Genomic DNA, 26,383 nt, shown 5'->3' with positions numbered 1-26,383 from the left:
CTTCATGGACGTCTCTCCCCAGTTATTCCTACAGCTTTCTAACGCTGACAAGTTTACCTGGTCTGTCAGGCTGGAGTTACCTGCGTGGGAGGTCTGACAGTCCTGGTGTTGCATTGGCTGCAGGAATAACTTGAAGGCTTTTTCTGTCTCAAAGACCAGATGTGGAAAACTCAACATGCTTTATTAACTTGAGACTTGAAATCCTGTGTGGCCACACTGTGCTATTGCCATACCTAATGCATGGTCCCCTATGGCTTTGTAGTTGTTGCTTTATCTCATGAATATATAAGTCCTTCAGTGGCAAACCCTTAAACTCTTAAAGCAAAAACAAGCCCAACAGCAAATCAAACAAATAACCTTGCAGTTGAATAGAGGTGGCTCTGGTCCAATGTGAGAAAATGCTAAAGCATTAGATACCATTAGAAGTTCCTGCAAATCAGGCACCTACTTTTTTTACCGCACCCATCTACTGCCTGAGGAATTTCACATGAGCTTGTTGTTTGGATTCCTTTGCATTGCCACTCCTGTATTAGACTCTTACCATGACTCTTAAACACTTTAAAACTGCACACCCATTTTGATATAGGGAATTGTAAAAGGAAACTGCACCATAACCATTTTCAGTTTCTCTTTTTGTTTCTACTGTTGGCGTGAGAGGAAGAGTAGACTTTAATCTTATAAATGTGTTATGATCTGCTGTGTACTCACACTGCATTTCACACTGATAAGCATATAAAGGAGAATGGTAAAGATCAGACAGCTGTATATGTGCATAATTAGATACCCACTAAAAATATTTCTGCTGTAGAAATATTTAAATTCTATTTATTAAATAGTTGCGTGTAGAAAGCAAAGAGATTATCCTGATGCAGTGTACAAAGAGGCAGAGAGAGAAGAGGGAAAACTGATCTTTATGAGCAGTCAATGCTTTAAACTGTTTAATATTGTAACTTTCTCAATTTTACTGAATATTGCATCAGCTTAATCGCATTTTGTGAGAATTAATATTTGTTTAATTGGCATTTAACTGCAGTACAGTATCCACTCATCTTAAAAATAGCTTTCTTCCAGTTTTTTATGTCACATTTCTCAGTAGCTTGCCTTTTAGCTAAGCATGCAAGCTTATATAATAGTGACTGATGTCTCTTTTCCATCTAATAATTTGTAAGGATGATCAGGAGTTACGTCTCTTCTTAAAAGCTTCTTAATGTAGCACTGTCAGCCATCAGACTGGCAACTTGAGCTATACCAATGATAGTCTCTTAATTTTTGTTAATTTAAGGGACTCTTTCTTTGTTTCTTTAGATGATAGAATGTGGAGTCTACCTCTAAATAAGAAATAAACTACTGCATTTCTGCTTTTTCATTTGTAACTGCTATTTGTGTATAGTCTCATGCGCTCTATGCATGAAGCTAAAACAGCCCACTGTTAATTTAGGCCAGGTGCTTGAGATATCAAAATTAGTAGCATTCCTTTAATTTCTTACAGTACCCTCAAGGGATAATTTATTTTCAAAACAATAGAATAATATTTTTTTTAATAATATAAACACTCTAAGCAGGAAAATGTCTTAAAAAAAACCCTGTGTATATTTAATGTAGTAAAAGTACTTCCACTTACTTGTATAGCAGTGGTAGAAGGTTGAAAATGGGGAGTTGCTCGTACAGTGCTGTGAGAACATCAGATTAGAAGCAGTAAAATTACCTCCCACGTGAATATGAATTTAAATACTTGATATTTTGCAAGGTTACATTTACATTACTTCAGGAAATCTAAGGCAGAGTGAAAATCTAACCACCACTGACTCCAGAAATGCTCTGAAGCCTGTCCTTGCAGTATTTGAACATAAAATTCCCACTGATATGATGCAGAAAACCAAACAAGTAAAACTAAGCTGATCCTGCTGTAACCATTCCAGTTGCTAGGGAAGCAAGCATGAAAAAGAATGAAGCCAGTCAAGTTTGGATATACGTGACACCTGTGTTTCTTTAAAGAGAGTTGGTGGAAGGTGTGCACCCTAAGGCCCCAATCCTGTGAGCTCTTACATGTGTATTAATTTCACATGTGTGATTCATCCCTTTTTAAGTTGATTCACTTCTAATAAGTATCTGCCAAGTGAAGGCCTAAGATGATATGTACTGTAGTGCACCTTGGCTACTGTAGAATCCAGAACCCTCATGGACCATAAGAGTTCATACGCTTTTAAGTGGAACTCAGACTTCACTAATAGCAGTGAATGCAGAAGACCACACTGAATCATTTATTTTGCTATTAATCCATTAAAATATTTGTATATACTGGGGATTTTATCTCCAGTGTTATCAATAATGGAATATAGCAGGGAGGAGACACTAGAAACCCTTTTTGTCTGTGTTTTCCTTCAGAGAGCAGACTAATGACAGTGAAAAGGCTAACTTAAATAACATATGCAAAGTAGCATTGCTTCTGCAGCAGTGTCTGAACAAGAGGCACATTTTGGTAAGAACAGGGAGAGTCAGGAACAGTTCACAGGTGACAACAGCTCCTTATGTTTTTGCTTATCAGATGGGGCTAGACTAGACAAGCAGCTGTGCACTCCAGGTTAACATGACGGTGTTGGCCTTCCTTGTACACCTTGGACTTTCATTGTCCAGCAGTTGCTCTGCTTTTGGTTTTATGCTGTCACCTTAAAATGGGATTTGCATTTGAACTGTTCCCAAGAAGTTCATGGTTCATGACAGCAGCTGAACTTCAGGTCAGCTAAACTGTGACCCTTGTGAGGCTTTTGTAAAACCACAGGAAGAGCAGTACTTAAACAACTTCTAAAGACAAATACCTTTTATGTGCCTAAGACATAACACTATCAGAAAATTCACAGCCAGCCTCTTGAAATATTAATAATGCTCTTATGGTAGGTACAAGACAGGAGAAGTAGTAGTCTGGAATAGGGCTTGAGTTTCTGCACAATGTAAATACTGTTTGAGTGCAAGTAGGAGCAAGCTGTAGTGCAACTTACCTTCTGCATAGTTTTCATGTTGAGTGATGGGAATATGTGAGGTGGTCCATTTGCTTTCTTGGATGGGTCTGTTGCTTCATAGTCACAGTATGTTGTATATAGGACTATGTTCTTCATAGTCACAGTACTAAATTTAACACTTTTAAGATGTGCAATACTAGTTGTCCTTATTCTTCCCCTCTCTTACCCTTCCGTTAGCAAGCAGTGTGGTATATACCACTTCCTCTTCTCTCCATACCAAGAAGCATGATTTTGAATGATTCCCAGTCATCAGGACATTGTACTTTTATTTAGAAATGTTTTATTGTAAGCATTTATTGTAAACATTCTTAGGTTCAATGCTTAAATATTTATTTTATTTCAAACCACTATTTTTCCTCACTTAAATTTGCTGTATTAAACATGGGGTAAATGCTCCCAAATCTGTCTGTATCAAATTATAGAGTCCCACTCAGAGTAGTAAAGTCTATGTGCTGTAGGTGGGGCATGAAATGCTTTCTGGAAGGAATATCACTACCAGTGAGTAGTAAATATTTACAATAGGGGAAAAAACCCCAAACTCTGTCTCTTCAGTGGAATCCAAGGATACGGACTTCATAGGGGAAACACACTGAGGCAAGATAACACACAGCATTGCATGCTTTGCTGCCTTTTATCTTTTCATGCTGTCCCATAGCATAGCTTTTATTTTTATTTATTATGTATTTATTTATTTTTATTTATTTTTTATTTATTTTTATTTTATTTGTTTTTATTAGTTTTATGCTGTTATTTCAAATACAAGGTAGGAAACAAGGAATGGTATAGAGCAGTCATTGGAGAGTAAGCACACTCCCCATTTTCAGTTCTGTATCCAGTGTGAGTTTGAGTGAACAGACATATTCTACTTTAATCTATTTTATGTCAAATTTCTCTTCAGCTGACTACTGTTCTGCTTCAGTCTGAACTAAAAATGTCATATATGTAGAATTCATTCTTCATCATAGATTGAAATAGGAAGCTGTGCCATTATTTGCTGTCTCTAGGAGATTCTTGTGGATGACTAGCCATGTCGTAAGGGACCCATCTGAAAAAATATTTCAGATAGCTGAACTAACCTGCAGCATGTGCTGTTCCAGCAACACTTTGCCATGAAATGAAGAAAGATATTTTATTTTTTATGTCACGTGAAACAAAGTACAATTTAAAATAATCTGTCTGGTAGGTTAAGTAACCTGTGTTTGGAAAAGCAAAATGATTCATGTAGCCTTTGTACAGTTCTTTGTTTAGTTTATAAATTAAGATCATACATGAAACGTGTAAGTTTACAGAGGATTAATACAGGCCTGTAAGGTAACTTCTCATTCTAGATAGAGTTTCCTAAAAAGAGGTACAGGGATGAGATAAGTGGTTTAGAGAAGTTCTAAAATTGAAAGGTCCATGGCTACCCCCCAAAAATGCAAGCGATTTAGCAGAAAGTATATGTAAACTTACTTTTGTTTTTAATTACTACAGATGAGGTTTTAAGCAATGGGTTGGAAAACCCCATATATTTCATATTACAATGATCATAGAATCATAGAAGGGTTTGGGTTGGAAGTGAGCTTCAAAATCATCTAGTTCCAACTCCCTGCCATGGCCAAGGACACCTTTTACTAGACCAGGTTACTAAAAGCCCTGTCCAACCTGGCCTTGAGCACTGCCAGGGATGGGGCATCCACAACTTCTCTGGGTAGCCTGTTCCAGTTCCTCACCACCCTATGACATGCCCAACTCTATTTTAAAGTGTTATGGTATAGCGACTTACTTATAAGAGGAACTGTGAAACTATTCCTGATGTACTGGTATCATCATAGTTTTTTTGGAGGGGAAAAAAAGTGTTTGGATTTGTAAAGTAGATCATTTGTTGAGCAGAGAAGTAGGCTGTCACCTCCTTTTCAAACCTAGTTCTGAACCTTTCACTAGGTCAGTTGTGAAAAATGTGTGTTGTACATTTGTCATCTGTCATGGTATTTCCTATCCACAGTAGTACCTTCAGAGACTGACTTTTTCTGTACTTTGTCGATCATCTGACTAAGATATAGGAGTTGGCTGGTAGTGTTTAAATATCCATTTGTCCCTTTATCTCAAAGGAAAGGATAAGGAAGACTTCCTAAAGACTCCAAGTGGAACAGGTCGTGGGAGGAGGAAAAGAGGCTTTTGTGGGAGGTTTCTAAGAATACTCACTATATTTTTTTAGCCCTAAAAACCTGATTAGCTACTGTGTTGATGTAAAGATTCGTTGCTTAACTGTAACGAATTTTATTCAAAACTGATAAATATGTGCGTTGTATTCTGTAAAATACAGGAATGATGTTATGTAATAAATGTCCTCAGTGTTTGCATGTATTTCAATTACTAATATTTCAAGTGTTAAATTAAGCTAGCACTAAGGTAGAGAAAATAAAAATCCTCTGAAGAGGATGCATCCCTTTCATTTTCAGAGCTGAGCTTAGCACTCCATGAGCTTAGTATGTTAATGATTTTTTGACTGGGAGGGCAGCTCTGTTTGCTACATCTACCTTGGGGAAGATTCATGGGTTCTCTGACAGTGGCAAATATCGTATAAGAAATTTCAGTGTTTGTGTATTTGGGTAATGTTGGATTTAGGGGGAAAAAGCTTACTGGTCAAGACACTTTCTCTGTTTATTTCTATTCCTTTCATAAAGGCACATACAAGTGATTAATTTGTTAAGAGAAACGGGAGCACACCTTTCAAGCCAGGACTTGGAGAACATTGGAACAATACTCTGCAGGTAAATGTTATATAAGGTGAGGTGGCCCTAAAACTGGGATGTGATAGAATGGTATAATTTTTCCAAAGAGACTCTCAGAATGGAGAACAGTATGTAGACATCTTCCAAGAACCATTTGGTTCCCTGGCACATGATGTGGCTGTTTCTGTGCTAGACTAATAATAAGGAAACAAGTAAAATGATGAAATTAAGAATCAGCTCTTGTGTCAGAGCACCAGTAACTCAAGAGGGCTCCAAAGTAGAAGGTATTGTGAGGCTATATGAACTGGAAGCAAATACACCCAGTTGTTTTCCAAGCACTTTCACTGAGGTAGTGTAAAGAGGAAGCTGTGCAAGGTGTGATTTAATAGCATCCCAACTGGAGAATAATGCTTCATATAGTGCAGCATTTTTTTTTCTTAAAATCCACTTTTCAATTATGTGGGAATGGCTTCTACTCTATCATATAACGTTGTTCTTAAAGAGAACTAAATAACATAGACAAATACGTTTAATCCCAAAACTTCCCAACTACCTTTCACTGGCTATATATTTAATTTTAAAAAATATAATGCCCTGTTAAAGCTGGTTTTCCATACAGTTGCTTTTACTATATAAGATAATTTAATGATAGGAATATGTATTATGAAAAGAAATAGATGCTTGATTTTATTTTTTCCAGTACTGGTCCTGAATTACAAATTACTCTGAAAATAGTGTCAAGGTTTCACGTATTTCCTAAAATTACTTACAGTTTTTACTTCATTTCTTCTTCTTAAAAACAAACAAACCCCAACCCTGAGTATTGTGAGATAGCCTGCTGTTCAAAGCTTCTAAACAGAAGGCAGCAGTGCATGTGTGCAGAGGCTGAACAAGGACTGTACTAGGGGAGAGAGGGAAGAGGCTCTCCCACCTTGGCATGGGTCAGGAGCCAGTGTCTTGGCTCTCTCCTGGCTGGCAGCTGAAGTAGTGGCTGTGGCCAGAGGCATGCCCACTGACAGATATCACTGTTTGGCCTACACCAGGAGCACAGCCAGCCTGAGGCAGCAGTCAGGCTTTGAGATGGCACTGAAGTGTCTGTGGATAGCGCCTGCTCCTACAGAGCTGAAGGGCTTTCCTTCCTCTTCGTGTTTTTGAAGGCCTGGTAACTTTTTGCACAAAAGTGGACATTATCCAGATGCTTAGAAGTTATTAAATCTGATGTACTGGTGTTTGTCCTCCTGACAAAATGTCTCAGATGCGTATTCTGGATTATCCTCAGATGACCTTACTGATACACTCATTTTCCATGCTTATGTGCACTTCTCTGTCATACCTCTTACCTCCTCGTTCTAAGCCTTCTCCTTGCAGGCACTTGCACCTCCATGGCAGTCAACATGTTCACACGGTCAAACTGCTCATAGAACAAGTCCTTTAAGACATCTTCCCTTCTGTTGCTACTTACCTATTCTGAAACAAACTGGCTTTTGTAAAAGACCATAAACAGTAATTTGTGTGTTCTAATACTGTCTCCTTGGCTTCCTTCCGTTTAGACTTACAGTTTTAGAATAGAATAGTTCAGTTGGAAGATTTTGAAGATTAAATAAAAATAAACGTGCTCCATTGGCTTTGGTGATGTTTGAGAGGGAAAGGAGTAACAACCAGAACTGAGAGTTGGACAGTATTAGTGGGAACTCTTGTGTAGGAAGTGGAGATGCACACAGGTGCAGCCACAATGATCTAGTTATTAAATCTTTCATGGTTTCATTTGCCAGTTTCTTTTTTTTAAAGGAGAGATGCTAGTTTGATTTTTAGAGTCACTTTGTTGGTGTTTGGTATCTGATTCATGGCTTTGTTTTGAAATTAAAAAAAGAGATCTCAATGATAGTAATCTGTTAAAAATGTCAGAATCTCTTCTCATGTTGCAGTATTATTGTCATCTGTCTGCAAAACCAAACCATGGTGAGATAAATTGGGACACTCAGACTTATTCTGAAGGCTTCTTGAGTTCTGAAGTTGGTAAACAGTTGCTTTGTGTTTGGTTTTAAAGAAAAAGAGCTTGTATAGAATTGAGATACTCTGTTCAAGTCTGTACTTCACAAAATTAAATAGGGCATAAAGCCAAACCAGGTTTTTCTTTGATACTCTTAGATTTCATAAAATGATATACAAGGTTGCAGCCTTTCAAAATCAGCAACTTTCAGAGTAAGATGGTTCTTCAATTTAACATAAACTTGGGCAGTGATGCTGGAGGAGGAAGGATAAATAAGCCTCTGCAGGAATTAGGACCAAGCTTCTAATGCCTGCTATCTTTCAAAGAAGTCTGTTTCTCTTAACTGAGACATGGAGATACTAGCTAAGAGCAACAAGCTCAAGTGTGTTCAGGATAGAACAAACCATGCCTTGTGCTGGACTTTTAACTTGCCTTTTTAGGATTTTTTATTATAAAAGGGGGGGAGGGAATTATTTTCTCTTCTGTCAGGGCGATGATACACCCCTCCCCTCCCCAAAGAAAGTATTTCCTAATTGCTGTATATAGACACTGAAAAAGGAGAATTGCTGAAAAATCAGAGCTTTGTGTCCCTGGGAAAGATGAAATCCTAGTACCTGAGGAGGCAGGAGGGGAACCCCAAGGTGTCATCTCACGGTATTTCCCAGAACAAGAACTGCATTGGCCCTTATCCTTCTAAACCCTCTGAGGCCTGAGAAGCTTTGCCCTAATACCCTGGCAGTCACAGAGCACCCCTTAAACAGCAGCTCCTGTAACTGAGTTTGCCTGGTGCTAGTGTGACATGAGGCACAAAATCAGAGAGTATAATTGCATTATCACTGTTCTTGATGCCTTAGTTCTGTCATGGTCAGGGGTGCATTAGCTGTGCTGAAGCTGTGAAGTGGGAACATAATAAAGTTTCCTAAATGCAAAGGTATTGATAGGCAGCATCCCTGCTAATTATCTGCTGTAAAAGCTATCAGAGTTCAGTAAAATGTGAGAGGTAGTTCTTTGTCAACAAAGCAGGTTTTAAACATCCTGATAAGTGAATATTGAAGTTATTTTTATTGCATTTCATGATTAAAAAAATGATGGGCTTGCTGCTTAGAGGATGCACTTATAGTTGGAATTGCTGGCATAAATATCTGGAAAAAATACATAGCAAAGGTCCCTATAGCGTATGTTGAGAAGTCCTATGTATATAGTTGATGATATGAAGCACACTTACAATGTGTAAAGGAAATACAGATGTGTATGGCTTGACTATGGAGATCTGAAATTGGAGAAAATCTTTTGTGGTGTTCTTGATTATAATCAATTTAGTGAATGGTAGGAATCTTCTGTTCAGAGTACTATCTGAATTTTCTCGCAAGCTACATCGCTTTTTGTTCTCTGGGTCACAGTCCCCATAGAATACATTTCTCACTTGATCACTAAATGACTGCTGCAAAATTGAAGATAGTTCTGTGTATCTGGATTGCTCTAATGTCACAGGAGAACACTTCACAGTTTTGACCTCTGGCAATGTGGGTTAAATTGCCTTTTCTGAGCAGGAGCTATTAGGCAGTTAATTTTCAGTAAGTGCAGTAGTTGTTTTGTTGCTTACAGTGATCCTGGCTGAACTGCCCGGCTGTGTAGGTTGGTAATATTTCTAAATGTGCTGGTCTTCGCCCAGTGGTTTCTGCTTTGACCTGGCTGAACGATGAGATTCTGTTTGGCACACAGTGCTTTCCTGTCCAGTGCTGGAGATGGTTGTAACTCTTGTGGTAGGTAGGCTTTTTGTTTGTTTGTACCTTAATTCTGGGACCTTCCAGTGTTAACATCAACAGACTCATGTTATATTTAAAGATAATTCCTGTGCTCCAGAAGTGGCTGCCGAGCAATTTCTTTGCTTTACTAATGCTTGCACATTTTAGTAATGGTTACTTTCTCCTGCAGCTTCCTTAAGGACTTCCCACTGAGCTTTCTGTTAGACTTCCTTTGCCTCTGTTTCCTTATTGCTTATAGGGGCCTTTTTTTGTGATGGCAGTCGTCATTAGGGTTTTATTGATCCTTTTCTTCATGATGTCAGACTGAAGCACTGTTAAATCTTCTGGCACCCCACTGCCACTTCCCTGTTCCCCAGAGACCCTAGCTGTAGGTCTGCCCTTCCTCAGGGTTAGGGGGATTGCATGAAGAACACAGAGACTGCTTTCCTTTTCCATGCCCAACCTCTGGGACTACTGCAAAGAAAAGCTTCTGACTTCCTCCTCAGACTGCTGCAATTAGAGGCTTCCACTCCCCTGAAAGCATTTTTTTCAGGTACTTAAGAGATTTAATCAACAACAGAAGTGATTTCAGCCTAGCAGAGAAGTGAACGTTGCAGCCCTGCTTTCACGGTTTTTTCATAATCTTATCTGACTGTCTACCCCTTGCAGCTTCCAGCCTTCTCCTGTCTACCAGGTCTGCCTGGCTTGGTGGTCATACCCAGGAGTTTGTCACCATCCTCCATACCTTCTGCCAGCAGTATGCCTTTCCCCCAGAGCGAGCACTGTTTAAGGCAGCAAACTCTGAACTTTGTAAGGTTTGGAGAGCGTTACCCCTCTCTTAATGAGATTCAACCTCACTTGATTATAGTTCTGCTGAAACAAGCTGCAAGTGTAAAGCAAGCTCAGGTCTGCAGCCTGACAGATGTTGGTGTCTTTAGAAAACTGAATGTACTCCTCCCAGTCTTGCTGTCGGTTCAGCCTGTCTACAGGCTTGGTACAGACCATCATGCCTTTGCATATGTACAGGCTGTTAGCCATTCTTTTACCAAATAAAAGTTCAAAATGAACCTTAAATATAATGGATGAGACCACCAGCAAATGTGTGAAGAAACAATCTGGTGTACATTGATACCTGATCCGTACTTGACTTGTTATACCTGGCAGATAGAGGTAATCTTTAAAAAGCTATTTTTTTTTTTGCTTGCTGCTCATTTAAATGTTACAAATTATCCTGTAAATCTCAAAAAATGTTGCTGTGTTACTGTCCAAACGAGATCACATAAATGTGCTGTCCTAACTTCTGATAGCAAACACAGGCAAACTTGTGAAGGGGGTTTCTAGTGCTTTTATATAAGGCATGCTAATTGCTAGCACATCTGCTTGTGCTCTCACTTAGCTGCATCTTGATTTACCCACTGCCCTCCCCCCAGCTCATTTCATGAGATAAATATTGTGTTGTGAAATATGAAACTACGTGATTTTTTTTTCCCCTTTGGTCATAGTCACACCCACTATATGAAACCAGCCTGTTGTAAGTACTTATAGCACAGCCCTATTAATTTAAGGAACTGATTCATCATGCTGTTGTTGCTTGCTCAGCTATTCAAAGCTGTTGTAATAGTGTTCCTTTGCTTGCCTCTCTACCTTGGCAGCCATGTTGAGCCTGTTCTGGTTCATCTTTTGCCTGCTGAGCTAAGTGACAGGACACAGGAGCACCTTGAAATACTTAGAACCAGTATTAATTATTCTTTTTCCAGCCTTACAGCTAAAGGCGATGTCGATGGGCTGTATGCCTGGTACCTGGCTGGTGCAGACCTGAAGCAAACTGGTTATGATGGCAGGAATCCCCTACAAGTAGTAAGTGTGCATGTGGCTGTACCTCTATATGGTGGGCTTGCTATGTGAGTAATAACGCACCCTGTAAGGTAATAGTAGTTTGAGAAAAGTAAATACTGCTTTCTGGAGTATAGAGCAGATTAGAGTTTGTTACAAACTCAAATCTGATGCTGTTCTGAAGTAATAAATTGTTGGAGCCATAATTTTCTCATCTATGTCGGAGGAATTAAAATTTAAATTTGATTTTAATTATTTTGTGGTAACATATTCTTACTTCCCACAAGTAAGTATTTGCATGTCCTGGTGCACAGGATGGCAGGATTTATTCATGTTTCTACTTACAGGCAGAGGCTACAGGGCATAAGGAGGTTCTTGACTTCTTAAGACAAAAACAGTAAAGAAGGTAAGATCTTGTTTTCAAATGCACAGATCAGCATATACATGTATGAAGTGGGATTTTGTATTTAAGCCCTAGTTCACCCTGGGGCATCTGGTTCATCTGCTGTTCCTGCCTTAGTTTCTGATACATCTCTGATTACTTTAATCCTCCTTTGTAGAGTTGGGCTAATGTTTATTCCTCTTTCTGCCTAAGCCTGGAAGTGCTCTTTTGTGGTGCATTCCACAAAACTTGGTTCAGAATGTAAAAGCTACCAAAATAAAACTACTAAGGGCAACAGTCTTGTTCCATTGGCCTGTTGACTTGACTGCATTAGAGGGGAAATGCCTTTTACTGGACACTTTGCCACGCTTGGTTTTCAGGGTGCTGTGCCCGCAGTGCAGGAGCAGCCCCTTCTTCAGTAGAGCAACAAGGTGATCATGGCCATGTGGCTGCAGAGCTTCCCACTCAGGAATTGCAACTGGTATCTACAGCATTTCCACTAGTGCTCTCCTTCTAGCTTCTAATTTAGTGCCATTCACCAGCCCATCTTCTAGCGTAATGTCGTCAACCATCATGAGAAATGTGAGGCAGATTCTTAACAGACAGAAGGTAGTTGTGCTACATGCTGAAGGCTCTCTTTCAGTGGAGAGCTCTGCCGCCTCCCTCACTCCTGGCACAGAACAGGGCAGTGCTATGCCCTCTCTCTTACCCAGACCCTAGGTGTAGCTGCCTGGTTGTCTCTGACACAGACTTGTAGCATGACTCTTTTGTGCAACTAACATACAAGGTGTGCTTCCCTAGCTGTGTGCATGGGAGGCGGGTGTGAGCCTCATGTTCAAAGCGGCTGACAAATACAGGAAACTTGTCCGGGCATTTGACCTTCTCCAGTGCTGTGCTGTGCTGTTCTGTTACCGGAGACAATGTGAAACACTTGCCTTCAGTTTCTCAGAACTCCTTTCTGATACAATACATTGTTGCTTTAGGTATTTTTTCCCCAAATATTGGCAAGTCTAATCCCAATTTAAATACTGGGAGATGATCTCCTTTAGTTAATAAAACTAACCTTAAAATTAGTTAAGGTTTTTGCTGCATTCATGACTACCTTGCCACATGTTAAATGTGAATATGTTAAACCCTCAACTTCTTCATGGATCATCTTTTAATTCCTGTGGACTGAGCCACCAGTAGTTCAGGGAGTCTGAAGGAAGTCTTCAGTGCTGTGTGAGAACTTGTTTGGCAAGCTACATGGTAATCTCTTCTTGGGAAGGTTTTGGATACTGCCTAGTTCTAAGCATCCATTTTCTCTTTCTCCAGAGGCTTTAGAAGATGGTCACCCTCTTCAGAAATATCAGCTTTGGACATTAATGCTGTCAAACGGTTATGGGAGGAAAACAGGAAAGGAACAGTGGAAGCTGTGCTTCAAGTACACCGGAAAACTATAGAGCTTAGAAATATCCTTTATTTAGGGTCACATTAAGTTCTTACTGATTTTCTACAAATTATTTGCTGCTTTATCTTTTTATCACTTTTCCTGAAAAGAAATGTTTTTAAAACAAGTGAGACTGGAATGTATTGCATTTATGTACAAGTTCTGGTTTTAAAGAGGCCTTTTGAATCTTCTTATGTTAAATCAATGAGGACAGTATTGCACGTTCAGCAAACAGAAATGCTGTGGTAAACACACACAAATTAAAAACAGTGGATCGTGCATTTCTGGATTTCAGCTAATAAAATCTCTGAGGAACAATGTTGGTTTCACTTTGTTTTTTGCAAGGGCTTGTATCACTTCAGTTGCAATTACAGCAATTGTGAGTGTCAGTGCAAACAATTGAATCAGTCATGGGCATCTGCCTGCAGTTGTGTACTAATCTTCACCAATGTGTCACTATAAAACCTCACTTAAAATGAGTAGGAGGCAGATGCCATAAAGCATGTTTGTGGGACCATCTAAGTGAATTGATTGTTTTGTTTCTAATAGCATCTTTCCCACATCCTGACTGGAATATAATCAAGATTGCTACATGCTGGACACATAATTCTTTGGACTGTAAATGTGATCTCAGTATTAAAAGACCCCAAATTTAAAGTCCTAACACTTTCAGACCAAAGGAAAAAAGCAATACATGTCTTTACAGCTGAGTCCACCCTACAATATGTAAACGTAGAGAATACTTCAGGCAAATGCATATACTGGAGATGGCAACTTCTAAATTTCACATACAGCTGCTACAGTAATCTATGTGGATTTTCTATCTGCTTCATCTGAAGGGAATCTTTGAAGTGCAGATAGTTTTTTCTTTTTCCTCTTTATACTCTTTCAAGCTTCCCACAGCTATTCTTATCATGGAGAAAAGCTGCATGGAGTACTTGCTGAGCCTGCCAGTATTAAAAGATTGCCAAAGTATGTTGCATTTTAGATCCTCCAAAAACAAGGTAACTATGCTTGTAGTGTGAGGAGACACTGTATATGCTCTATTTAAGCACAAAACAGTACCATAAAACTGCCTGATATTTTCTGATGTGAAGAGTAGTTAACTCTTCACTAAGGACACAAAAATTACAACTATACTGTCTCATTATTAAATAATTGATGTTACATAGCAATAAACATGCTTTAGATTGAATAAAATTAATAAGATATTAAGTAAATGCGGTCTAAGATAAAAAATCAGGCTTTAAATTCTCCACCTTTTTTGTGTCTTGCCTATAAATACATAAAGGTGATGTAGGTAACAAAGCAGTGTTTGTGAAAACTTTGATGATCAGAAAACCAGGCCCAGACTCTTCTTCATATGGAATTTAGATATACTGTCTTAACTCTCCCCTAGTCAGTAGTATAAAATTTGATACACTGAACTAATAAATCCCTTAATAAACTTCTCTGCAAGTGACTTTCTTGGGTTTGCAATATTTTCTTCTTTTTTAATGATTCTCAAATGCAATCACTTGTCCATTCTTTATTTCTGTACCAAAATTACTGACTGAAACATATGCAGAAGCAGCAATATTTTCCTTATACTTTTCAATAAAGGCTCATCTGATCCACAGAAAATTTTCTAACAATAACATTCGTATGTTTCTATGATATGACATCTGTCTAAAGTACAAAACATGCTTCCTTTTTGTTTTGACCAGAGAATGGTATTCTAGTGTGAATTACTGAAATATAGGTCTCAACAGTAAAACTGAAGGAGAAAGAAGAAAACAGGCAGTCATTTTCTTCCTGCATATGAGCCAGGTGAAGACAGGAAGGACAGCATTTAGAAACATGATCCATTAAGCCGACTTCTAGCTAGAAGCTCATAAAGCTAAAATGAACTGGTGTGGGTCATGTTTAAAGTGAGACTGAAGTAGTATTAGCTTCTTTCTGACAAACCTTTACAGAAATGTATATCCTTTTCATATGTTACCTTGCATAAGTTAGTGTTCCTGCAACTTTCTAGAAAATTTGCAGTTTGCCTTATAAATAGACCAGTATCAAACAAATGTTTTAATAGCAAATGCATGCATGCAAATTCAACATTTATCTGAGAAAGAACTGGACTTCTTTTATAAATATCAAAATTCCATTCAAGAACTGTTAGCAGTCTACAAGTGTTAAGAGAAATTGTGTATAGGGTGCTGTAACTTAAAAAGTGACAAGAATCACCCAGTTGAGGCCAGAAGCTTCAGCTCTTGATTCAGTGTTGGGGACAAATGTCAACAATGTTTTTGAAATCTTCTGTTTGCGTTGTTTGTCCATTACACCCTTTGCTCCATGCGTGGATTTAATAATCATAATTATACTGTTGATGATAACTTCCAAGTCTTACGATGAATCTATTTGTGTGTAGTAATCCTTAAGCCTTACATAGTTATTGGTCAAAACAAAATATTAGTAAGGAATTAAAATTGTACCTGTGTTTTTCTACCTATTTATTTTAGTTACTGTAGGCAGCTGAGTGTCTTTCATTAAAGTATGCTAGATATTCCAGGGGCAGCTTAATTTTTTTTCAAACATTCTGATTTTTCTCCTTCAGATTATTCCTGAAAAGATGAAATACACTCTTCTTTTTATCCAGCAATCTTCTGCTTAGTAAAGGCTTGCAGGTTAAGGAGCCATACAGAGACACTACTGTTGCTGGGACTAGCTGTGGGTGCATTTCATAACTTCTGTAACAGCTTTAACTCCAATCACCCATGGTGTCCATGTACCCTTTCATAGCTAGATCCAATTATAGTTTGTTACATCTAGCACATACTTGCAAGGATTATCTGCAGCTCTGCTTGGTATTTTATATGCAGTACACACTGGTATAGCATGGTAGAAGCTGGATAAAGTGAGTTTTGTATTTTTTTTGGTGGAGAAAGGTTTGTGATATTTTTTAGTATCAGTTTTATTAGAACATAAAGATGACATTTCAATTTCTGTTAGGGAAAACAGAAGCTCCCCTTTTTTTCCAGCCTCAGTCTAGTAATGCAAATGTTCCAGCTGTAGCTTTCCTTGCCCTGAAGAATTCCCATCATGTGAAATGCCATGCCAGAGAGAGGGCACAAGCTCCTGGGAGCCTGCTTAGTGTGTGAGTGTCAGAGAGGCTGCTGCAGATCCGTGACCATCCTGTTGCATGCAATTTCAGCAGTGACGACAGAACAGCATAAAGGCAAAATCAGTAATGTGAGATTCATAGCTGCTGCACAAATACTGGCTTTGTTTCCAGTATTGAATCTTTAAAATTGCAGTGATGTTCTGGGAATAAATACTGGTTCTGGAGCCTCTGCTGCCTCTCCATGGAGGAGATGCTATGAATGCCTCCTGTGAAAATCAAACATTACATCAATTGTACAGCTTTCTTCACTGGAAAGACAACACCCAGCTTCCACTTTGTTTCTTTTTCCTAATGATCCGGCTAATAATGCCAAGGGATAGGGACTACTTGGCCTGTGTCAGCACTTCTCCAGCACTGCAGAAAGCAGAGATTTCCCCAACTAAACGTGTCCAAGTTCCTGTCTGAGTTACAGCTTTTCTTTCCTGAATGCACCCACTTTCTTTTTTACTGATGTCTGAAAACATTAAGTTTCTATTCAGAGATTCCCTTACATAACTCCAGTTCTGCTAGATCTTAGCTCAGAATTACTATATTACAGTATATCTTAGTTGTCTCATACAAAGATTTTGGTGTTCAGTAATGACTGATAACGTAATCTCTCATCTGGAACTAACCCCTCTTTGAATCAAAGTTTCTTTATTTGCAGTCTTCTGAATGGTGGGATATACTGGGCTTCTTCCAAAAAGATTGTGATCTAGTTGGAAGATTCCTCCATTTTTAAGATGGGTACAAGTAATGAAATGACTAAGGAGGAAAGTGTATCCCTTGTATGTAGAAGACAAAGCACACCCATTTTCACTTATACACAATCTATAATGGACCATTAACATGATAGAATTCAACCATAGGTGTAATCCCCCTCTCCAGGTGCCTATGCTGATCCCTGCACAAGACCACCCACAGCAGTGTAGGAAATAAAACGCTTTTAGTTTCCAGCATCACAATTTGTTAGATCACCAAAATAAACCTGAAGTAATTGTATGATGGGTGAAAACATGAAATTCCAAAGAACCGATCAAATGTGCTCAGAATATGTCTTCGTAAGTACTGCTGATACATTTGTGTTTCCCAAGTGGACCTTACCAGCAGTATAATCATCTTCTAGACTTGTAAGACTAGTCTTCCCATGACTCATAGAGTCATAGAATAGTTAGGGTTGGAAAGGACGTTAAGATCATCTAATTCCAACCCCTCTGCCATGGGCAGGGACACCTCACACTAAACCATCTCACCCAAGGCTCTGTTCAACCTGGCCTTGAACACTACCAGGGATGAAGCATTCACAACCTCCCTGGGCAACCCATTCCAGTGCCTCAACACCCTTACAGTAAAGAATTTCTTCCTTATATCCAATCTAAACTTCCCCTGTTGAAATTTTAACAATGCTTTATGACACTGCAGTACTTGACTGCGTGGTTATAAAAACACTTTAATTTTAGTGACTCTCTTAGAAAACCTACTAATATAGAAAACTTGTAATATATGTAAAATACTCCACTAAACCATACAAATGAATCTGTGGGACTCAAATGTTGCCATCTTAGATAGTTCATGAGTCAGAATAAAATCTGGTACCACCAGGTTTATTATTTGTGCAAAGTGCCTACCTGAAAATTACTTTAGAAACTTCATTATACGTACATTTGTTTACCTGTGATCAGCTGAATGGGAAGAGGCAGGAGCCTGCATCTCAGAAGTGTAGCTAAGACAAGTATCATGAATCATAGCATCAAAATACATCAAGCCTAAACCACACAAAATAGTACTACTTAATATGGCTCTATTTGGAAGAGTTGATACAAATCTCACAGTCAAAAGATTTGGGCCTTGATGTCCAAATCTATGTTGACGTTTGACCAAAATTGCCACTGACAGGAGCCAATAAGGATACGAGTAACAGGAGGATATAACAAATGGGGACCATGACTCCCTGCAGACTGCATTGGCAGGGAAATGGCAGCATCCCTTTCCCCCTCACCAGCCCTGCTGAGGCATGCCTGTTCGGGCATGCTTAGCTGGTGCATATCTTGTGCACTCCCACCAGAGTTTTGAGCTCCACACTAGTACCTCCCTCCCGTTCCAGGATGCTGCACGCCTTGAGGGAGACATCAGCCAAATCCATGGGAAGGTGCCAACCAACATCCTGGAGCTTCACTCTGCAGGCACAGGCACTCCATGCACAGGCAGTGCCAGGCTTCAGCAGCATGCGACCTGATGTGTGGCTTGTTGCACAACAAGCCAGGAAGAGGCTGAGATCATTCTCTGGCTTGCAGTAGCAATAAATATCACAGCAGTAAATAGTCACCCTCTCAAATCAAAATGTTCCTTCACATGTTCTCAGCTTCAAAATGCAACCAGAAGAACAGTGGCCAGGAGAGATGTTACCTGGCCAGAACAGTGTGTGCAGCATTTCCGAGTACAGTTAAGCTCCATTAATTACATGTTTATGTGCACAATAAATGTGTTTCTTCTCTACTGCCACTGTCATACATCCTATTAGGCTCTTGTGCTTGGTGTTGAACAGTCACAGACCTTGGTTTTAAGAGCTTACAAATGAAATTAGATGAGACTCCACACAGTGAAAGGTGATACGAAAGGGACAAAAGAACGACAATAATGTGGGGTTTTTTTATATCAGGTAGTTATTTCTACACCTTGATTTCCAATTATTTGACATAAATGATTATTTATTAGCATAGAAAGGTAATGACAATCCTGGCAATTCAGCAGCAATAGTCACATAGAGCAAAGAAAAGAATTTCAGGGTAAAGAAAAAGGAATCCTAATGGCAATCTTCTGCTGAGAGATAAGGAGTTATCACAATTAGAACAGAGAGTTATAAATTAATCCTGTCATATGCAGGAAGCTGCTGTGCTGGGGAGATTCTCTGATGTTGATGCCTGTGCATGAATAACTACACTTGCCTCTTTCAGGGCGTGTGGCTTCCTTCCTAGGTATGTTTCGCCGTCGATCTTTGTGACCAAGGCTCAGTAAAAGCAGATTTCAATGCATCAAATTGTTTCTGTAGCACCTCTGGATTTCTGATTTCCACTTAAGAGTCATTTTTAGGTGGCATGATTCCTAGCACCCTTGAGGCAAGACATCCACATCCACCAGAGATCTCTGCTGAATCCCGTACAGCTCTGGAGCTGCAGGACAAAGATGAGTACCTGTTATCTCTGCTGACTGACAAGAGTGTAATGTGAAGTAAGTCAGTTTAATTTACTTGGACCACTTTGACCAAGCTCCCTGCTCACAACTATGTCACCATTCACCACTAATAGAATAGAATCAAAGAATAGTTAGAGTTGGAAAGGACCTTAAGATCATCTAGTTCCAACCCCCCTGCCATGCGCAGGGACACCTCACACTAAACCATGTCACCCAAGGCTCTGTTCAACCTGGTCTTGAACACCGCCAGGGATGGAGCATTCACAGCTTCTTTGGGCAACCCATTCCAGTGCCTCACCATCCTTATATCCTATCTAAACTTCCCCTGTTTAAGTTTTAACCTGTTACCTCTTGTTTGGAAAGTTCTACATTCAAGGACATAAAACCAGAAATATGAGATGTTGCTAAAAATGACCATGTTACTTCAGTGCAAATTCACACTTTGTATCTTCAATGCCTTGAACCAGCAAATACCTACGAAGTCTCAAAAGATGGTCAAATCATTAGTAACTACTTCCTCTCTGATGGCTTTATGGGACAGGACACGTAATCCTGCTGACTCTGAAAAAACAGCTGGTTGGCGAATGTGCAAAATAAAGACAGTACAAGGTTTGTGATGGCTATTGCAATTAAGCATTGCAATTACAAAGATAGTAAAGCACACTTAGTGTACAGCAGCTAATCTTACATATGAATTGGTTGGCAAATGTTCAGAAAAAAAATAGTGATTTCAAGTGTCAGCTTCCAGGGTCTAACCTGAAATGTAATGGTAGAATAAATGGTGGCAGGCATTTTATGAGAGTCAAATCTCTCATAGAGTCGGGCACCTGGGAAGTGAGGCATTCAGAATCACTGGTAATGTCAAAATTGTGTTTGGTGGCTATTTAATTCATATTTTTATGAAGGAAAAAAAAAAAGAGGAAAGAGGAGAAAGGAGAATTGGTTGTGATGAGATAAAAAGCAAGTAATCATGAGACCAAACTTCCCTGAAATTTGGTAAAAATGATACAGAGATTGTTTATCCAGAGTTGATTGCAAAACAGGACTCAGTGGATTCCATTTCTCACACATACATCTCCAACTGTCATCTCAATGGCACTGCTGTGGCTTCTAAGCTTCCAGTGGGGTGTCACGACAAAGTATAATCTACACTGGGACTGCAGAAGTACCTCCACATTGTTTGCAGTATGCTTCTCCCAAGGTTTCTTAGGGCTCCTATGGCCAGGGTTAAAGCTTCTCCTTAATACCTAGCTCTCCATTCAGAGTCTGACAGATCCCCTAGGATAATCTGATTGACAGCTCATGTGCCATCTCTGCAACACACGGATTGTATTCCATACCTTTATTTTAACAACTGCTGATGCACAGGTAATTGTACCCACTGATCCAGGCTGCAAAGCCCTGTGGTCCCCTTATTCTAGACTTGTAATTAAAAGATTTAGCAATTAAATAAGAAAGTAGAATTTGTATTATTTACTGCTCACTGTATACAGACAAAGCTTTGCTTGAAAAATTCTCCAAAAAGGGAAGAATGTACATTAGTTTGTATGATGTAATTTACACAGTTAACTTTTGGAGTGAACAAGATGTTAAATTAGAACAAGGAAAATGGCAAAGAGCAGTATTACATACTGTATTGGTAGGTAATCTCTGTAGTGCTCATGGACAATGAACTGTCTGAGAACATAAGATACAAACTCCTCTCCTGCTAAACTGGTAATTTTGAATTTAATAAAAATGTTGTGCATACATTGGTGGCATTTTCCAATAAAATGTGAATTCATAGCTTCACCTGAAGCTGTTATCCCCTATTTTAATTTGTAGCATGTCTATATTAATTTAACTACTGGATGGCAAACCCCCAATCCTTCTAAAAGTTCTTAACTGGAAAAACATCCTAACCCATCTAATTTCTCTATAAATCCTTGCCGTTATTTAGGCAATAATCATTATTTATGAGGAAGCATTAGGCCATCTCTCAAGGTGTTTATTACTGCAAAACAAGTCACTATCAAGTTGTTATTATGCTCACATGTGACATGTAGTGGGCTGCTGTATTGACAAATGCGTTTGAACCAACTAAAGTAAACAAGAAATTGCCCCATCAGTGTTTGCTATGAACATATGGAATGCTGACTTTCCTGAGTGGGAGAAAATCCACTTGCACAGAGTTTTTTATGTTTACAAGGTCAAATAATATGACAGGTACTTTACAGAATATGTCAGACCCCGGCTCTTTGCTTGAGAAATTTACAACTGAATTTTAGGTGAGCAAGAATACCAGATCGGTACGGAAATGGTGAGGAAGATAAGAACCACAGGCTGAGAAACAGTAAGCTCCATATCTAGGCTTTGTGTGCTGGATTTAAGCTTGGAAAAGTACTCTAAAAGATGTTGTAGTGCAAGGAACAGTATTTTGGGTTGTCCCATGCCCTTCCATGACATTACCTGTGGAATAAGGTACTGGCATGAAAGTACTGGGACTTTTTCCCCCAAAATGTCGGTATATTGATAGAGATAATAATGATGGCACCTCCCAGTCATCTTTCACCAACATTTTTTCAAAACAGAACCTCCTTAAAATACTGTCTTCCTGTCATTGTCAGAATGTTCATGATCTTCCATGTTCTGCCATGCAAACAGCACATCCTTTTATGTCCTCCCACAAGCTTACCCTTCATCCTTGTTTCCTCCCAGGCCAGCTCTCTGTCTCTTACAGTTGCCCCTGGCTTTATGTCTCTTTTTGTGTTGCCCTCTGACATTATCAGCTGATTAGTGTTTGCTTCCCCTTCCAAGAAAACTCTCCCTGCTGTACAAGGCGCTCAAGCCACCATGTTCCATGTTACAGTGTGCTGCTCCTGCAGGTTTCAGGAGTGTCAGTGCAGTTGGAGAGAGCTCTCAGTATCCAGTGTGATGAGTCCACACCCATGGGTAGCACAGTCCTTTTCTCCGTGTTTGTGCCCCTGGACTGCAAATACATGGGAGATATACCTGCTGCTTGCCTAACAGGACCATTCATTGCACTGTGATCCCTTAAAAACCAAGCATGGAACTACTGTAGTCACATACATGCAGCTGAAAAGAGTAAGATATAAGCAATACTACTTTAACCACTAATAGAAATTAAGGACTAATTACTATTCCTTCTAATACAACTAAATTTTCCCCTATCTACAATTCACAACCAATTCTATTTTAATGCTTCAATCACTTTTGTACCTTCACAGACGAAATACAATTAATACATGGCTTATCCCTTGCATAGTGCTATATGTTAACTTCTGCCTTTTAAGGCCTTTAGCGTACTCTCTGAGAGTCTGCCTAGATAAGGGAAGTAGCAGGATGTTAACTTCCTTACTTTTATAACTGGGAGTATATGAGTACATTTTCACACTGCTCTCTGCTCTCTAACATGTCAGTTACTATAAAAAAACAAACCATTTTTCAGGCTAATGAAATTCTAAGGGAATTATTTATACATTGACTAGGTGGATCCTGTTAAGCCAATAAAGTTCAGTCTCACCACCCCTTACATACCCCTTACAAAGAAACACAAGAGACTTGTATTCTATATTATTATATTCTTCCCTGGAAAGAAAAACAGACAAAAAATTCAATCCCTTAAATATTCAATCAGTAAAACCACCACCACCTATTAATAAAAATAAAAAATATCCAACCCAGATGATGATTCATCCTGCCTAAACCTCATACAGGTTTTTGCACCACAGTTTCCCCTGGCTGCCCCAGGCAGTTCCCCACTTAGGGCTCAAAGACGCTCTTTGGGGCCATCAGCCATGTGTGTCTGAACCTGGATGGGAACAGCGATGGGATGCTGGGGGATTATATATCTCACCAGTGCAGTAGTAGGTTCTGACTGGTTTAGCTAGAAAGAGCTTTTGCACCCAGTCAGTAAGGACAGTCAGGTGAGTGGTACTGTGGAGCCATGGGTGTGGGTTTGTGTTTGTCAGGGGCAGGTGTGAGTTGGCAGTATAGTTGGTGAGAGATTATATATAAAACACAGCTCATGCGACCATGCACAGCATGTTGTGCACACCGCTGGCAGGAGTAGGAGACCTAGGACACTGTTTCATAAACCAAATGACTCTTCTTACAGGGAGTAAAGAGGAGCCTTGCTTCTACAGATTTCCACAGATGCCAATGACAGAGGTCCCCTCTGAATTAACTCACAAATAGTGCACCCTCCTCTACCCAAGGCAAGCGAACATCCTTTCAAGAGAATGAGAAGGTTCAGAAAATCCCTACAGATTGGGCTATCTGGAAGAAGGCACAAAATTAACTTCTGGATTTGAGTCTGACAGGGCAGAACAGAAGAACCAGAGCTGGTTTTACCAAAAGGCTGAAATGCCTGCAGCCTATATCCAGGGAGCTTCCTCAGCATGAGGTTTGCATAGGCTCCTAGAGCAACCTGTCTGCTCCTGCTTCTGGTGTAAGTACCACATTCACATGAGCCATGCTGGATCAGCTGCTGCACAGCCACGAGGTCTTCTCCCTCCTGCTCCTCTGTGATGCCTGTATGGGCATTTCCTCCAGGATCAGCTTGAGACTCATATATTTTTAAAGAGCCAAAGATCATAGGATCTGCAGCACCAAAATTCATACACAGCACTTAGCTCTTCAAACGTTCAAAGCACTATATAAACCTTAGTGAAGCCTCATAAGATGAGGTAGGTAAGCATTATCTCTCCCTCTCAAGGTGTGGTGAAGTGACTTGGCCAAGGCCATAAGCTGAGTCACTGGCAGAGCAGGGTTTACCATCTACAACTTTTTGAATGGTGTCTGCTGGGCTGGCTGGCAAAAGCAGCATGTGGTCAGGCAACACAGGCAGCTCAGCACCACCACCGACCAGCATGCCTGCTGCCACCACGGGGAAGCCTGATGTTAGGTTACCATAAACCCCATCCTGAGGTGGCAGGGCGTGAAGGCTGCCTAGCTCACCCAACAACACAGCTTGGAAGCGTAGGTGAATTACGTTTCATTTGATGAAGAGAGTAAAATTGAGAGTACAACCGAAGAAACTCAAACTCAGAGACAGCTGCGCCCTGAATCACAGCTAAGGGTGTGATAATGAGCAAGTGGCTTGATTTTTGGGAGTTCAGGACATCCTCCCTGTAGATTGCCCAACACCTCTGGAAATCAGGCCCTTCTTCACATTTCACAGTTCTGCTTTTCTGAAACCAAGTAGCGTGATCTTCTCAAGGTCAGGAACACTTGGCAGCAGAAAGTGAGGCTGAAAAGGCATGGCACTTCCCAAGGCAGGGCTGTGGGGAGAGTGGGGGAAGATGGTGCAAACGCAGCCCCCTGCATACTGTGGGTCACCCCAAACAAACCACACTCAGAGGAGCACAGCTGCAGTGAATCCTTCCGGGGCTGAAGAAAGGTATGCTGTATTACCTTCTGGAGGGCAGGGCAGCCCGTACCAACGGGGTGCCAGCCCATGCAGGGATGCTCAAGGGCTTTCGCACGTCGCCTTCTGCAGGCAACCCCCTGCCCCTCTGGTGGGAAAGGAGGAATGCCGCGGCTCGGAGCACCGCGGTGGGAGGCGGGAGAGCCGGCCTCGTCGCCTCAGGCCTGCCCCGCGGCAGGCAAGGGGTGGAGGCGGTCTCCCTCGCCAGGCGCGACACCATGACAAGCGCGGAGCCCGGGCCAAGGCAGGCGCTCACGCTGCGGCGACGAAATCCCCGGGAGAACGTGACGCGCCGGTTTAGGCCCTTTTTTGTGTTGTTGTGGGGGTTTTTTTGTTTTGTTGTGTGTTTTATTTTTTTTACGGCTGGCAGCCAGGCGAGGGGAGCCGGGAGAGTGCCGAGAGCAGGCTGCTCTTGTCAGGAGGGCGCAGGGTGGAGTCTCTTACTCACCTCCCGGAGCCACCTCCAGCTTCGGCGAAACCTGTCGAGCGGTTTCCCCCCGGTGACAGGGCGGAGGGCAGAAGGGCGGGCGGGAGGAAACGCGCCGCCTTGAAACAGGTTTGTCCTTTTCTACCTGCTGACGTTTGGCCGCCCCAAATGATGGCTGGAAACAAAACCGCCCCGTCAGTGCGAAGGCAGCCCGGAAAAACTGGTCGTGTCAGGGGCGAGGGCTGCATTCCTGGCTGCCGCGGCAGGGGACGGCTCATCCACCGCGAGGTACCCGCGCGAGTATAAAAGGGCCCCGCACAGCGAGCCGCGGCAGAGGGGTTGCCGTGGTCGGCCGCCGAGTTCGGTCTGCTGCGAGCTGGATCTCTGAGGAGAGTGGCTGGGGATTTTCTTCTGTTTTTTTCCTTTTTTTTTTTTTTAATCTTTTTAGACTTTTTTCTTTCATTATTTATATTTTTCCTTTTAAAGAAAGCTTGTTGCCTTCAAGCTTTCAAAACCCCAGCGCAAGGCCAGGGGGACGTTCGCGGGACGGTGGCCGTGAGTAAGTGGCGGCGCTGAGTGAGGAGTGTTCGAGGGCAGCTGGGCTGGCGGGGAGGGCGGGAAGGGCCCTCTCCCCGCGGCGCTGAGGTCGCCAGCCCGCCCGCCAGTCCCGCGTGTTTTGTCTCGTCCCCAGGTCAGCCGTGGCGAAAGGAAGAGCCAAGCTCGGGCCAGAAGCGAGTGGGAAGCGCGTCCCCCGCCCCGCTCCCCCACGGACCGCGGCTCCTCAGCCTCCTTGGTGCAGTGGTTCTTAACAGTTCAACAGTTCTCTATCATAATTGTGAAATGTTTAGGACCACTTGACCAGGGAGGCCCCGGCATCGGGCCGGCAGCGGCGGACGAGCGAGCCCTCTGGCGCCGCCGGAGACCAGAAGCGCCGTCGGCAGAGACGCGGGGAGGGATGCGGCCCCCGGGGCCGGCGGGAGCTGCCGGGGTCGGGAGGCGAGGACAAGGGGGCGGTGGCCGGGCCGGGCTGACCGACCCGCTGCTTGCCGTAGTGCCCGCTCACGGGGCGGCATAGGAGTAATGTCAGTGC

At 41.2% G+C, this 26,383-nt stretch overlaps 2 protein-coding genes across 4 annotated transcripts in view; one reads left to right on the top strand and one right to left on the bottom strand.

Moving 5' to 3' along the window:
• ASPG (asparaginase) overlaps positions 1-13,428 on the top strand; it is a 48,032-nt gene extending 34,604 nt beyond the window's left edge. The window contains exons 13-16 of one of the 3 annotated variants that reach the window (XM_061376329.1): positions 5,684-5,770; positions 11,224-11,323; positions 11,647-11,705; positions 12,996-13,428. In XM_061376329.1, the coding sequence (XP_061232313.1) occupies positions 5,684-5,770; positions 11,224-11,323; positions 11,647-11,700 (241 nt within the window). In that variant the 3' untranslated portion in view covers positions 11,701-11,705; positions 12,996-13,428. Of the gene's footprint in view, positions 1-5,683; positions 5,771-11,223; positions 11,324-11,646; positions 11,706-11,859; positions 12,287-12,995 lie in introns of those variants that run through there. The other 2 variants (XM_061376330.1, XM_061376331.1) reach the window with 2 other exon arrangements.
• Positions 1-26,383, bottom strand: part of PPP1R13B (protein phosphatase 1 regulatory subunit 13B) — a 326,672-nt gene that overhangs the window by 222,999 nt on the left and 77,290 nt on the right. The window lies entirely within an intron of this gene.

This window comes from Neopsephotus bourkii, unplaced genomic scaffold (genome assembly GCF_033783945.1).
Source record: "Neopsephotus bourkii isolate Nb327-2 ecotype Australia unplaced genomic scaffold, CSIRO-AGI_Nbou_v1 NB_1707, whole genome shotgun sequence".
Lineage (NCBI taxonomy): Eukaryota > Metazoa > Chordata > Aves > Psittaciformes > Psittacidae > Neopsephotus > Neopsephotus bourkii.
The sequence above is the reverse complement of the archived record's forward strand: the minus strand, read 5'-3'. Positions and strand labels throughout refer to the sequence as shown.